The sequence below is a fragment of the Podarcis filfolensis genome (assembly GCF_964270895.1).
Source record: "Podarcis filfolensis genome assembly, chromosome: 18".
Lineage (NCBI taxonomy): Eukaryota > Metazoa > Chordata > Lepidosauria > Squamata > Lacertidae > Podarcis > Podarcis filfolensis.
Window position 1 is genome coordinate 8,366,542 of NC_139622.1, and position 13,384 is coordinate 8,379,925.

Consider the following 13,384-nt stretch of genomic DNA (forward strand, 5'->3'; position numbering starts at 1 on the left):
CAGCGGGAAGGTGTGTGCAAAACCAGGCATGTCGCTAGTCCTCATCATAAACTCTTGCGGGCTCTTGAATTAGAGATGAATGATCTCCTATTTGAGGGACGCGGGTGGTGCTGTGGGTTAGACCACAGAGCCTAGGACTTGCCGATCGGAAGGTCGGCGGTTCGAATCCCTGCGATGGGGTGAGCTCCCATTGCTCGGTCCCTGCACCTGCCAACCTAGCAGTTCGAAACCACGTCAAAGTGCAAGTAGATAAATAGGTACTGCTCCGGCGGGAAGGTAAACGGTGTTTCCGTGCGCTGCTCTGGTTTGCCAGAAGCGGCTTAGTCCTGCTGGCCACATGACCCAGAAGCTCGGCCAGTAAAGCGAGATGAGCGCCGCAACCCCAGAGTTGGCGACGACTGGGCCTAATGGTCAGGGGCCCCTTTACCTTTACCTAATATACATTCTTTACAACAAACAACTACAAAATAAGCAGACAACTCCAAAATAAAATCATATGTAACAAAACCGTAAGTCTCATGTTTACACTGGTCTCCTCTCTGATACCTTTACTTAATATTTCTTGCCGCTTTCTGCTTTACTTATAGAATCTTTATAGAAATTTTAATCTCTTAAATACTAAACCGATCTTTAACAATTTCAATTAATCCCTTCCAATCCCTCCCCCGCAACCCAGCAGTTCTCTCTAACCGCATGAGATACTAGAATGATTAGAATGCAGAACCAAATTTCTTGAATTCACGGCGATGGCAAAATTAACAGCATCAATTAGAGGAACGCCCTCCCATCAGATGTCAAGGGAATAAACAACTATCTGACTTTTAGAAGACATCTGAAGGCAGCCCTGTTTAGGGAAGTTTTTAGTGTTTGATGTTTTATTGTGTTTTTAATATTCTGTTGGGAGCCGCCCAGAGTGGCTGGGGAAACCCAGCCAGATGGGCGGGGTATAAAGAATAAAATATTATTATTGTTGTTGTTGTTGTTTCTCTTTTTCGGAGGGGAGGTGTTTAACCTAAATGCAGAGCATGCGCCACTCTGGCCAGACAGTCTGTGGGCAGGGAGGGTCTCATCCTGCGTACCAGATGGAGCTGGTAGACAGGCGCCCTGGACACAGAATTGACCTGCGCCTCCATGGACAGCTGTGAGTCCAAAATGACTCCCAGGCTGCACACCTGGTCCTTTAGGGGCACAGTTACCCCATTCAGGACCAGGGAGTCCTCCACACCCGCCCACCCCCTGCCCCCCAAAAACAGTACTTCTGTTTGTCAGGATTCTGAGTTTACCCTTGCAGCACGTTCAAAGCCATCCCCGGGGTCAACAGAGCTTGTTCCTGAGTAACCGCGTGTGACTGGGCCAGACTCACCTTAAAAGCCTCTCGCCGCTGGTACTCCAGTTTTGCCATTTCCTCCGCCACCCAGCCGGGGATGTCCGGGATAGCCACTTGGATGACGTACTTGAGTAGGAGGGCAAAATGCTATGGGGAGAAAACAGTGGGGTGAGAAGGGCTGAGGTCTACAGCTCCCTGGGCAGAAGACATCGCCATTGCTGCTATTGTCTTGCTTTCCAACACCTCCCCATGTGAAACCATGGTTTGCCGGAGTCTTGCGAACCATGGCTTTTTAGAACCATGGTTTGCTGCATAGCTGTCAACTTACAGATTTGAAAATAAGGGGCCAGCAGCCTCGAAAATAAGGGATCAGCAGCCAAAATAAGGGATTTTCAGGGCACAGGTATGTTCAGCTTCTGAGCCCCTCCGAGCTAAAGGCAGAAAGCCCAGCCGGCAGCCAAACGAAGCCTCAAGCGGTGGTTCCCACAGCGCAGCAACCCGGCAAAGGGGATGCAGCAAGGAAAACCACCGTCACCTCTCCGCTGGGAAGCGCTGAGCAAAGGCGATTTGATCGGCACAAGGCATGCAAGCTCCACCCCCCAGTCGTTCTTAGACTCCTTATTGGGTGAGCAACACAGCCAAGCAACACAGTTGGAGCCTCCCTCCTCCCTGGCCGGCAGGGAGGGAGGGAGAGGAGCTGCTTCCTTTGAAACCCGGGAAATTTAAGGGACATCATCAATAAGGGACAGCAGCGGGACACGGCGCTGGGATACGGGACTTTCCCGCCAAATAAGGGACGGTTGACAGCTATGGTTTGCTGCCATGTCAGAACCTTGCTGAATGGTCGTTTGTTCGGCAACCCGACCCATGATGTTCGCTGAGCTGGGGTGCAAAGGCAAGAGCCACACAAGGAGCAAACCGTTGGTTTCTTTGCTCGACCTGTGGTTAGCACCAAACCACGACTTTAGTGTTCTAGCTCAAATGGAGCCCAAGCAGAAAGGCAGATCTTAGTGGGCGGACCTGGGACTTCCCAGTTACGGAACTGGGGTATTTCAGCTTGGGATCGCGGTCCGAAGGGTGAGAACCGAGTTGGGTATGTGTGTGTACGGCAGAAAAGGGTGTTACCTCCAGCACCACCACGGATATGATGGCCCCCTCTGGGCTGAGCCAGGGGAAGAGGCGTTGAAGTTGCCCACACTGACCGATCAAGTAGCAGTTCACCACGATGGCTAGGACACCCATAGCTTCCATCACCTTCTGCAGAAGGGAAAAGAAGGACATTTTTTCTAAAAGAGACTAGCAATTTTCGGCAGAACCCTTGCTGCTGAGATTGCTTATTTCCTCCTCCCAACCAACCCGTTTTCCTTTTGTGTCGTGGCTTCGTAAGAGTTATAAACCTGAAGTCAGGGACTGTTTCGTTTGTGGGGATTTTTATTGTTATTATTTTAATTTATGCCCCGCCCATCTGGCTGGGCCTCCCCAGCCACTCTGGGTGGCTCCCAACAGAATATTAAAAACACGATAAAACATCAAACATTAAAAACTTCCCTAAACAGAACTATCTTCAGATGTCTTCTAAAAGTCAGATAGTTGTTTATTTCCGTGACATCTGATGGGAGGGCGTTCCACAGGGAGGGCGCCACCACCGAGAAGGCCCTCTGCCTGGTTCCCTGTAACCTCGCTTCTCTCAGGGAGGGAACCACCAGAAGGCTCTCGGAGCTGGACCTCGGTGTCCGGGCTGGACGATGGGGGTGGAGACGTTCCTTCAGGTCTACGGGTCCGAGGCCCGTGAGCAGTATTGGAAGGAAGTTAAAGCATGAATTCTAAGCAATTCACCTCTTTTAGAAAAATGGTTTTATAAAACAATGGCCAGTGTGGAAGAAGGGGACAGAGAGAGAGAGAGAGGGAGAGAGAGATCACCAATAATACTGGAAGTCAGGGTCATCCGTTGTAACGGACTTGCCTGGAGATTTGGGACAGATGGAACGAACAACTTGCTTCATGGAAGAAGAATAAATTTACAGAAACTGCTGCCTCAGGACACAGCCTTGGGTTCAGCAGGTGAATGCGAAGTCACAGGGAGTGAGGTGAGGCCCTAATGGATGGCTATGACAGTTAAATGGAGCCTCCAGGTATAGAGGCCATCTGGCGCTGTGGGTTAAACCACAGAGCCTAGGACTTGCCGATCAGAAGGTCGGCGGTTCGAATCCCCGCGACGGGGTGAGCTCCCGTTGCTCAGCCCCTGCTCCTGCCAACCTAGCAGTTTGAAAGCACGTCAAAGTGCAAGTAGATAAATAGGTACCACTCTGGCGGGAAGGTAAACGGCGTTTCCGTGCGCTGCTCTGGTTCACCAGAAGCAGCTTAGTCATGCTGGCCACATGACCCGGAAGCTGTACGCCGGCTCCCTCGGCCAGTAAAGTGAGATGAGCGCCGCAACCTCAGAGTTGGCCACGACTGGACCTAACGGTCAGGGGTCCCTTTACCTTACCTGCCACTCCCCGATGCTTTCCACCCGCTGGCCAAAGGGACGTTGGAGGCCCGTGCAGAGCTTGAAGGCATCGCTCCGTATCTCAATGATGTTGTTGATCAGGGCGCATGTGGCGGCCAGAGGGAAGGCGGATGAGAAGAGGACCACGTAGCCAAACTGGATGAACATCTCCTGATAGTCTTGGAAAGTGTCCTGGATTGGAGGGGTGGGGGAGAAAGAGAAATGGGGGGGGTGTGTATGAGAGAGAGAGAGAGAGAGAGAGAGAGAGAGAGAGAGAGAGAGAGGAGGGAGGGGATTTGTTTGCAAGAGAGAATAACAATAGTGTTATTACCGTATTTTTCGCTGTATAGGCCGCACCTTGTTTTAGAGGGAGAGAACAAGGGAAAAAAATTCTCCCCCTCTCTGCTCAGCGCCCCTTCAGCAAAGCAGCAGGAGAAATGGAGCCCCTTCCATTTCTCCTCCCGCTTAGCGGAAGGGGCGCCGCGCAGCTCTCCCTCTCTGCTGAATCCAGGAGAGTCTTGCTCTCCCAGCTTAATCAAAAGGAACCCGAAGCCTTTGGAGCGCAGCACGAGTTCCCGCTGCGCTCCAAAGGCTCCAGGCGACTATCCCTGAAGCCTGGAGAGTGAGAGGGGTCGGTGCGCACTAACCCCTCTCACGCTCCAGGCTTCAGCGAAAGCAACGCAAAGCCTCCGGAGCGTGGAGGGAGAGCTCCCTGTGCACTTCGGAGGCTTCGTGTTGCTATCGCTGAAGCCAAGGAGCCTGCATTCGCTCTATAGGACGCACACACATTTCCCCTTTTCCCCCAGGGGGAAAAGTGCGTCCTATAGAGCAAAAAATATGGTACATTGATGATGACTCCTTCGTTTCAACAGGCCTCGTCAAAGGAGGACGCAGCTGGATATAGTATAATACAGTCATACCTCAGGTTACAGACGCTTCAGGTTGTGTTTTTTCCGGTCACGGACTGCCGAAACCCGGAAGTACCGGAATGGGTTACTTTCAGGTTTTGGCGGTTGCGCATGTACAGAAGCACTAAATCGCACTTTGCGCATAAGCGCCGAATCGCAACCCACGCGTGCGCAGACGGCCCCCTGCTGAAAAAGTTTGCTGACCCCTGTTCTTGCCTCTGAGACTACTGGGTTATTATCTCTCGTTCATTCCTGAGGTCCCCAACCACTTTTCTGTCCCATAGCTGTCAACTTACAGATTTGAAAATAAGGGACCAGCAGCCTCGAAAATAAGGGACCAGCAGCCAAAATAAGGGATTTTAGTCAACCAGCTGAAATACGAAGTTAAAAGGGACCAGATAATTTGGGAGAGCAGCGCCGCTTTTTAGCCCTTCGTTTCCAGAGGTTGCTGCTCAAGAAACCAGCTGATGAAACACTGCAATTAAATAACTACAAGCAGCAACCACTTTTTGCGCAAAACGAAGTCCGAGCTATGAAGATGCTATTGCAGTTCTGTATCTTTTCTCTCATGCTCCATCTGCAGCTCTCAGTTCCATCAGGCGGGGCAGGAGGAAGGGGGGGGAATAGCGCCCGAAGTAAACCCGCAGATCAGACCATCTATGCTAATTTACCACTACAAATCTACGGGAGAAGCACTTGCGGTCCTTCCTCCGCTTTCCCCCTCTATGGTTAGCCCTTGGAACACCTGCCCGCGCCTCCGCCTCCTCCTCCTCTCTCTGAACTGCTTTCTCTATGGTTGCCCTCGCTCTCCTCTCAAGGCTCCTCAGTCCCGGCGGGGAGGGGCTCCCGGGGGCCGAGGCTGGTGAGAGGAGGCCGGAGGGGGGCGGGCCGGGCAGCCAAGCAACACAGTTGGAGCCTCCCTCCTCCCTGGCCGGCAGGGAGGGAGGGAGAGGAGCTGCTTCCTTTGAAACCCGGGAAATTTAAGGGACATCCATCAATAAGGGACAGCAGCGGGACACGGCGCTGGGATAAGGGACTTTCCCGCCAAATAAGGGACGGTTGACAGCTATGCCCTGCCTGTCCCCCCGTGCTTCACCCCGATGTGCCTTCCGTTCCTCTTCCTCCTCTGTGCTGCCTCGAATGCCGGCTTGCTCACCTCGTATTTCTTCATGCAGCTCTCCACCTCGGCCTGGGCCAGCTGGGCGGCGAAGACCTCCTCCGGCGGGTCGATCCAGGAGCTCCTGCTGGGCTTCCGCCCTTCCTCTCCCTCCTCGCCTTCCTCGCCCTCTTCCAGGGGGTTCCTGGCACCCCGTGGCCTCCGGGCCCTCATGGTCACCGCCGGCTCCTTGGCTTCCGGCGCTCCCCGCAAGGGACTCCCAGAGGCCCCGTCGCTCTCGTCGTCGTCCTCGCACAGCTCGAAGACGGAGGCCGGATCCATGCCTTTCTCCACCATGGTGGGGCTGCCTTCCTCCAGGAAGCTGGCCCCTTCCTCCAGACCCGGGTCACCAGCCTTGCGGTCGGCCTTCTCGATGAAGCTCACTTTCTTCAGCTTCAGCCCGCAGTCGATGATGCTCTCGTCCTCCGAGTCGGAGTCTTTCCTCTCCTCGTCCTCTTCCTCGGGGACGCCGCAGCCGCCGTTGAGGCATTTCTTCTCCCCGCGGGGAGCCCCCTCCTGACCCTCGGCTGCCTCCGGGCCGTGGCCAGCCGGGGGGTCCCCGCCGTGCCGGGGGCCCCGGTGGTGGGCTCCGCGGGGCCTGGCCGGGGCGCACTTCTGGGCCAGCAGGCGAAGAATAGTCTGGGCCGCCTCTCGGAGGTTCTGCGCGCTCAGATCCCCGCGCTTGAACTTGCTGTAGAGGTGCGGCTGAGAGACCTCCTTCACGTTCTGCAGGAACTGGCGGGTGATGAGGAGAGTCGCCAGCATCTGTTGGGAGGGACGTGAGAAGAAGGAGGCTGGTCAGGGAACTGGGTGGCCACCTGACCCGGATGCTTGAACTGAGATTCCTGCACTGCAGGGGGGGGTGGATTCGATGACCCCCCGGGGGTCCTTTCCAACGCTACGATTCTAACTTAAGAGAATCCCTGTAGTGGGAGCTGGGCCAAGCCCAAGGAGGCCCACCAAGCCTAGACTCCTATCTTCATAAGCGGCCAAGCAGATCCTCCCCCCTCAAAAGGGAAGTCCCTAGAAAGCTACAGCCTTCTCCCACTTTTGTTCTAAGGTAGACTGGCCATGTCCATGGAGGCTCTATTTAGGAATAATGAGAACAGCCCCGAGGCAGCTGAGCTGGGCCAGAGGGGGCCCAATAAGTCCAGCCTCCTGGTGAACCAGGATATGAGCGCTACAGCCTTCTCCCACTCCTGTTCTAAGGTAGACTGGCTATGTCCATGGGGGCTCTATTTAGGAACCGTAAATAGAGGCAGCTGAGTTGGGCCTACCTAAATCCAACCAAATGAACCAACCCCATCCTCCCAATGGGAACCCTAAAATCAAGAAGGGAACGCACAAATATCCTCTCTCTCCTCGCTTGTGATACCTTGCGACTATTTGGAGATATTGACTCCCTCCAAGAAGGGACGCGGGTGGCACTGTGGGTTAAACCACAGAGCCTAGGACTTGCCGATCAGAAGGTCGGCAGTTCGAATCCCTGCGACGGGGTGAGCTCCTGTTGCTCAGTCCCTGCTCCTGCCAACCTAGCAGTTCGAAAGCACGTCAACTACAAGTAGATAAATAGGTACCGCTCCGGTGGGAAGGTAAACGGCGTTTCCGTGCGCTGCTCTGGTTCGCCAGAAGCGGCTTAGTCCTGCTGGCCACATGACCCGGAAGCTGTACGCCGGCTCCCTCAGCCAATAAAGCGAGATGAGCGCCGCAACCCCAGAGTCGGCCACGACTGGACCTAATGGTCAGGGGTCCCTTTACCTTTACTCCCTCCAAACTGTCCAGGTTTGGGAGCATTGCTGCCGCCTTTGGGAGCGAGCTGTAAGCTGCCTCCTAGATAGGGGAACGGGTGCCCGTGTCTCCCTCGTGTGAGACGTTGTCAGGGTCTCGAACGGCACGACCCTTGACCCTTGGGCCCTAGGCACGTTCCCATAACAGCACAGGCCAACCAATATGAGATAAAAAATCTGGTCTTTCTCCCAGGTCCCCACTCCATCCCTCTGCCTTTTCCGCTCCCCCCAAGACCCCAGCCCAGCGCTCCTACTTTGGAGACAGCCAGCTGCCAACAGAAACTCATCAGGCCCTTAAAGGAGATGAGGCAGAGGTGGAATTGGAGAATGACGGTAGGAAGGAGGGCGTCTCTGAGTTGACGCACGAGGCTTTGGAAGAGGGAAAAGATGAGCAGGAGCTGAGGAAGGCGGAGGGCCGACAGACGGACAGAGGGAGAGAGAGACACAGAGAGAGAGAGAAAATGCAAAATCAAAACAGAACCGAAAAACGATGCAACGAAACGGGAAGATGAAGGGTTTGAAGTGCCTGGCGACCCATCTTGGATGCGTCGGCTGGGTTCTTTAAGACACTGATGGGCGCCCATCGGGTTCACGTTCCAGAGGGGGGATTCTGCCAGGCAAAGGTAGACTGCCCCTGCCCATGGAGGCTCCATTTAGGAACCGAAAATGAAGGAATGGGTTTCTGTGCAGTCAGTTTGAAACTGACCCAAAATCCCCATTTTCCTCCTCCAAGGGAGCATTTCTAAAATGCATTAACTTGAGCTTTTCAAGCTCAGGAAACTTGAGCTTGAGTCAATGTATAAACAGAAAACCAAGCTGTATAAACAAGTGCTCAAAGCCCTCTCCCTTATCAGTCCATGACGGCAATGAGTGGCCTTGGCTGTTCCAGTGGAGCAGGGATGGCACGTCTGGGTCTTATCTTACATCTGACCACACCCTGACGCACAGACCTAGTCCGGGAACAGCGCCAGGAGAGTTGGTGACCTTCTTACCCCAAGATAAGAGTGCCGGAACAGGAATATCCTTATATGGTCAAGAGTACAGGAAGAGGAACACACTTTTATGGTTAAGAGTACCAAAGCAGAAACATCTGTGATGTCAACCCGCGTGTACAAGCTGACGTGGCTGGATTCCTGGGGAAGGGGGGAGAGGGTGCCTGGAGGATATATATACTGCATGAAATTTCTAATTTCTTTGGACTTGCTGTGGACTGACCACGCAAGTGCCTTCTGCTATCCGGATAGCAGAAGAAATGAGAAACCCATAAGAAACCAAGGCATGTTCTGCAGCCAGATCGGGCCAAAGGGGAGCCATCTAAGGCCGGACTCTTATCCTCAAAGTCACCTAGATGCTTGCCCCCAAAGGGAAGCCCCCCCAAGCAGGGCCTGAGGACCACGGCAGCAATTCCCCCCCCTTGTGGTTCCCCAAGCAACTGATGTTGGGGAAACGGAGGCATTTACTGTTGACTGTGATTGGAGGACATCTCTACTGTGGCAAGTAGCCCTTCGATAGCGTTCCCCTCTATGCATTTTCTTGGACCTCCCCAAAGTGGATTTCTGGTGTCATCGTTGGCTCTGCGAAGCTGGCATCTGCCGGCGAGCGAGTGGAAAACTGGAACGCTCTTATTACAGCTCAGGGCGGAGGAACAGCGATTAAAGCAAGAATTGGCGGATGCTAAGGGGATGCGGGTGGCGCTGTGGGTTAAACCACAGAGCCTAGGGCTTGCCAATCAGAAGGTCGGCGGTTCGAATCCCCGCAATGACGGGGTGAGCTCCCGTTGCTCGGTCTCTGCTCTTGCCAACCTAGAAGTTCGAAAGCACATCAAAGTGCAAGTAGATAAATAGGTACCGCTCCGGCGGGAAGGTAAACAGCGTTTCCGTGCGCTGGTCTGGTTCGCCAGAAGCGGCTTAGTCCTGCTGGCCACATGACCCGGAAGCTGTACGCCGGCTCCCTCGGCCAATAAAGCGAGATGAGCGCCACAACCCCAGAGTCGTCCGCGACTGGACCTAATGGTCAGGGGTCCCTTTACCTTTACCTTAAGGGGATGGGAAGAAATTTGGTTCCGTTTACACAACCCACCCGGGCTCACTCTTCTAGAAACAAGGCGGGGACCGAAATGCCGCGATTGTTCAAAATTGTCACTTTTCTGAATTTTGCAATTTGGTTCTCCAATGGGGGTGTGGAGTCAGGGGGGAGTGTTCATTAAAAATGCATCTATTGGTGCAAATCACACATACAAATCTGCTCTGTTAGGCAAACGGGCTTGCGGGTGCTTGGGCCAAATCGCGGAATATGGGAATGCAAGTATTAGGGTTAGCTTTCGTGATGACTTTTAAAAATACCGTATTTTTTGCTCTATAAGACTGACCTTTTCCCTCCTAAAAAGTAAGGGGAAATGTGTGTGCGTCTTATGGAGCGAATGCAGGCTGCGCAGCTATCCCAGAAGCCAGAACAGCAAGAGGGATGGCTGCTTTCGCTGCACAGCGATCCCTCTTGCTGTTCTGGCTTCTGAGATTCAGAATATTTTTTTTCTTGTTTTCCTCCTCCAAAAACTAGGTGCGTCTTGTGGTCTGGTGCGTCTTACAGAGCGAAAAATGCGGTACTTGATTCACAGACTGAAATGGGAAGGTGGAAGATGGAATCCAGGAGGAGGGAAGTGAGGAAAGCCAGAGAAACTGAAATGGAGGGTTCCCACCCTCCGCCCCAGTTCTCACAGTTTCGGGCACTGTGACCTAATAATAATAATAATAATAATAATAATAATAATAATAATAATAATTTTATTATTTATACCCCGCGAATCCCATACCTCCTTGAGGCGGTCCATGTCTTTGAGGTAGAATCCGATGTAGAAAAGACTTAGGTATGAATTTACAAACTGAAACTAGAGAAAAAGAGAGAGGGGAGATGTTATATATATATATTTACTGCGCTGCGCTCCCCAACTCCTGGGGCCTGTCCCCGGTTAACCTAACTTGGGAAGGCTACATTAAGTGTGGGATATTTATTTTATTTTTTTAAAATAATTTTTATTGAATGGTTTTATGTTACAAAAAACAGTACAGCCATACTACCACTAAATATAATTAAAAAATAAAAATCACATACATCGATATTTAGTTTGTTATTTGTTATTTACCATTTTATTTCCTCCCAAACATTGCATACAACAACACACATATGTGCAGACACCCACACACTCACACAAAATGATAATAATGAAAGTAAATATTTTTTTCCTTTTTATCTTCCAAAATCTTTTCTTCAACTTTGACTTCCTGTCAAGCCCCTTTGCATATATTTTATCTTACATTTGAATGTACACAAAACAATAAACCTTTCTATATAATTTTTATAATACATTCTCAAAACATAATAAATCCTTAATTGTTCTCCACCTCCTTTTAGTTCCTTTATCACTCGAATGCTAGCATGGAGTCAAAACTATTATTGTATTTTTGAACATATCTTCTATAACCATCCTGCTTTTCTGCAACTTTTTGCTTTGAGTTTCCTCCGAGTTTACTAGTCAATTGAGCCGAATAAGTGTGGGATATTTAAAAGGCAGTCAAAAACAACCATTCATGTTTTTCCTAGATAGACACATTTCCTGTAAACTTGCTAGAGAGGAGTCTCTGAGAGACACTCCTGTTATGCCCTGACAGGCGTAACTATAGATTCTCCAAACTTCCCTAAACAGGGCGGCCTTCAGACGTCTTCTAAAAGTCAGATAGTTGTTTATTTCCTTGACATCTGGCGGGAGGGCGTTCCACAGGGCGGGCGCCACCACCGACAAGGCCCTCTAGCTGGTTCCCTGTAACCTCGCTTCTCGCAGGGAGGGAACCGCCAGAAGGCCCTCGGGAGATGGACCCCGGTGTCCGGGCTGGATGATGGGGATGGAGACGCTCCTTCAGGGATACTGGGCCGAGGCCGTTTAAGGCTTTCAAGGTCAGCAGCAACACTCGTGCTCGGAAATGTACTGCTGCCTCCTCCTTTCTCCCTTGCTCTCTCTCTCCCCCAGCCTGCTGTCCAACAGGTGAAGTCGGACAACGCAGCCCATTTCTAGCTGCCCCCCCCACCCGCGAGGAAGCCAGCCAGGTTACAGCCGGTTAGCAAAGGTGCCTTTTGCTGTCTCGACAAACTGTCAAGCCCACTAGGGTGTTGGGGCTCCCGGCTGCTGTCCAACAGGTGAAGTAGGACGACACAGCCGACTTCTAGCTGTACACACCACCAGTGGGGAAGCCAGCTGGTTTCAAGCAGGTTATCGAAGGCTCTTGTTCCTGTCTTGACATCGTCAGACCCACTAGTTTGACGCACCGGACTTGGACCATCGGGTCCATTGAGGCCAGTAATGTCAACACTGGGTGGCAGCAGCAGCCCTCCAGGTTCCCAGGGGGTCTGCAGGGACTGAACTTGGTACATTCTGCATGCAAATCTGTGGCTCCCTCCACCGTTCCCACAAACGTGTGGCAGCCCAACAGTTGCACCCGGGGAGCCCAAACTCACCAAGACCATTTTGATGATGAGGTGTTTTTCGTAGGCACTCTGCAAGCGGTAATTTTCTGCAAGGAGAGGGAAATGTCATGCTTAGGATGTTTATCTCAAAGAACGAAGGAAGGGGTGGAAAGAAAGGGAGGGAGGGAGGAAGGGAGGAAGGAGAAAAGGGAGGAGAAAAGAAGGAAGGAAGGAGGGGAGGAGGGAAGAAAGAAAGAAAGAGGAAAGAAAGAAAGAAAGAAAGAAAGAGGAAAGAAAGAAAGAAAGAAAGAAAGAGGAAAGAGGAAAGAAAGAGGAAAGAAAAAAGGAAGGAAGGAAGGAAGGAAGGAAGGAAGGAAGGAAAGAAGGAAGGAAGGAAGGGGAAAGAAAAAAGGAAGGAAGGATGGAAGGAAGGAGGGAGGGAGGGAAGAAAGAAAGAAAGAAAGAAAGAAAGAGGAAAGAAAAAAGGAAGGAAGGAAGGTAGGAAGGAAAAGAAAAAAGGAAGGAAAAGAAAAAAGGAAGGAAGGAAGGAAGGAAGAAGGGAAGGAGGGAGGGAGGGAGGGAAGGAAGGGGAAGGAAAGAAAAAAGGAAAGAAGGATGGAAGGAAGGAGGGAGGGAGGGAGGAAAGAAAGAAAGAAAGAAAGAAAGAAAGAAAGAAAGAAAGAAAGAAAGAAAGAAGAAGGAAGGAAGGAAGGAAGGAAGGAAGGAAGGAAGGAAGGAGGCAAATCCCGCAAAGAATTCACCCATGTCGTTCAGCCAGTAGGCGATCTTCTTGTAGATTTCGTCGCAGGCGGTGACGATGACGGCCAGCACAATTTTTGGCAGGAAACGCACGATGCGCGGCAGCTCCTTAATGCTCAGCACAAATTCCTGGCGAGGGAAGAGAGAAAGCGGGGGTCCGCGCAGGGAGGGCAACGAGGAGGGTCGTTCGTCCCCCCCCCCGAAAAAACTCGCTGCTCGGAAATGCCAATCAAAACCAATACCGTGCGCAGAAGCGGCGCCTCTAGATACAAACTTCTTGGGGTACTTACGAACCCCCGGAACAAGTTAAGTTCGTACCCGGAGTGTCCACTGTGTACGGCGAATAAATAAGCTGAGAGATTTGTCCAGAGAAACCGAAACGGATTCAGTTAAGGTAAAGGGGCCCCTGACCATTAGGTCCAGTCATGGCTGACTCTGGGGTTGCGCCGCTCATCTCGCTTTACTGGCCGAGGGAGCCGGCGTACAGCTTCCGGGTCATGTGGC

At 52.0% G+C, this 13,384-nt stretch overlaps 1 protein-coding gene across 2 annotated transcripts in view; it reads right to left on the minus strand.

Annotated features, from left to right (window-relative positions):
- The window catches only part of ANO8 (anoctamin 8), a 43,480-nt gene that overhangs the window by 1,395 nt on the left and 28,701 nt on the right, over window positions 1-13,384 (minus strand). Inside the window, exons 10-17 of one of the 2 annotated variants that reach the window (XM_083594429.1) lie at window positions 12,883-13,009; window positions 12,173-12,228; window positions 10,476-10,550; window positions 7,921-8,064; window positions 5,880-6,644; window positions 3,816-4,007; window positions 2,453-2,584; window positions 1,364-1,474 (exon numbers count right to left, since the gene is read on the minus strand). In XM_083594429.1, the coding sequence (XP_083450555.1) occupies window positions 1,364-1,474; window positions 2,453-2,584; window positions 3,816-4,007; window positions 5,880-6,644; window positions 7,921-8,064; window positions 10,476-10,550; window positions 12,173-12,228; window positions 12,883-13,009 (1,602 nt within the window). The remainder of the gene's footprint in view (window positions 1-1,363; window positions 1,475-2,452; window positions 2,585-3,815; window positions 4,008-5,879; window positions 6,645-7,920; window positions 8,065-10,475; window positions 10,551-12,172; window positions 12,229-12,882; window positions 13,010-13,384) is intronic. The other variant, XM_083594428.1, reaches the window with a different exon arrangement.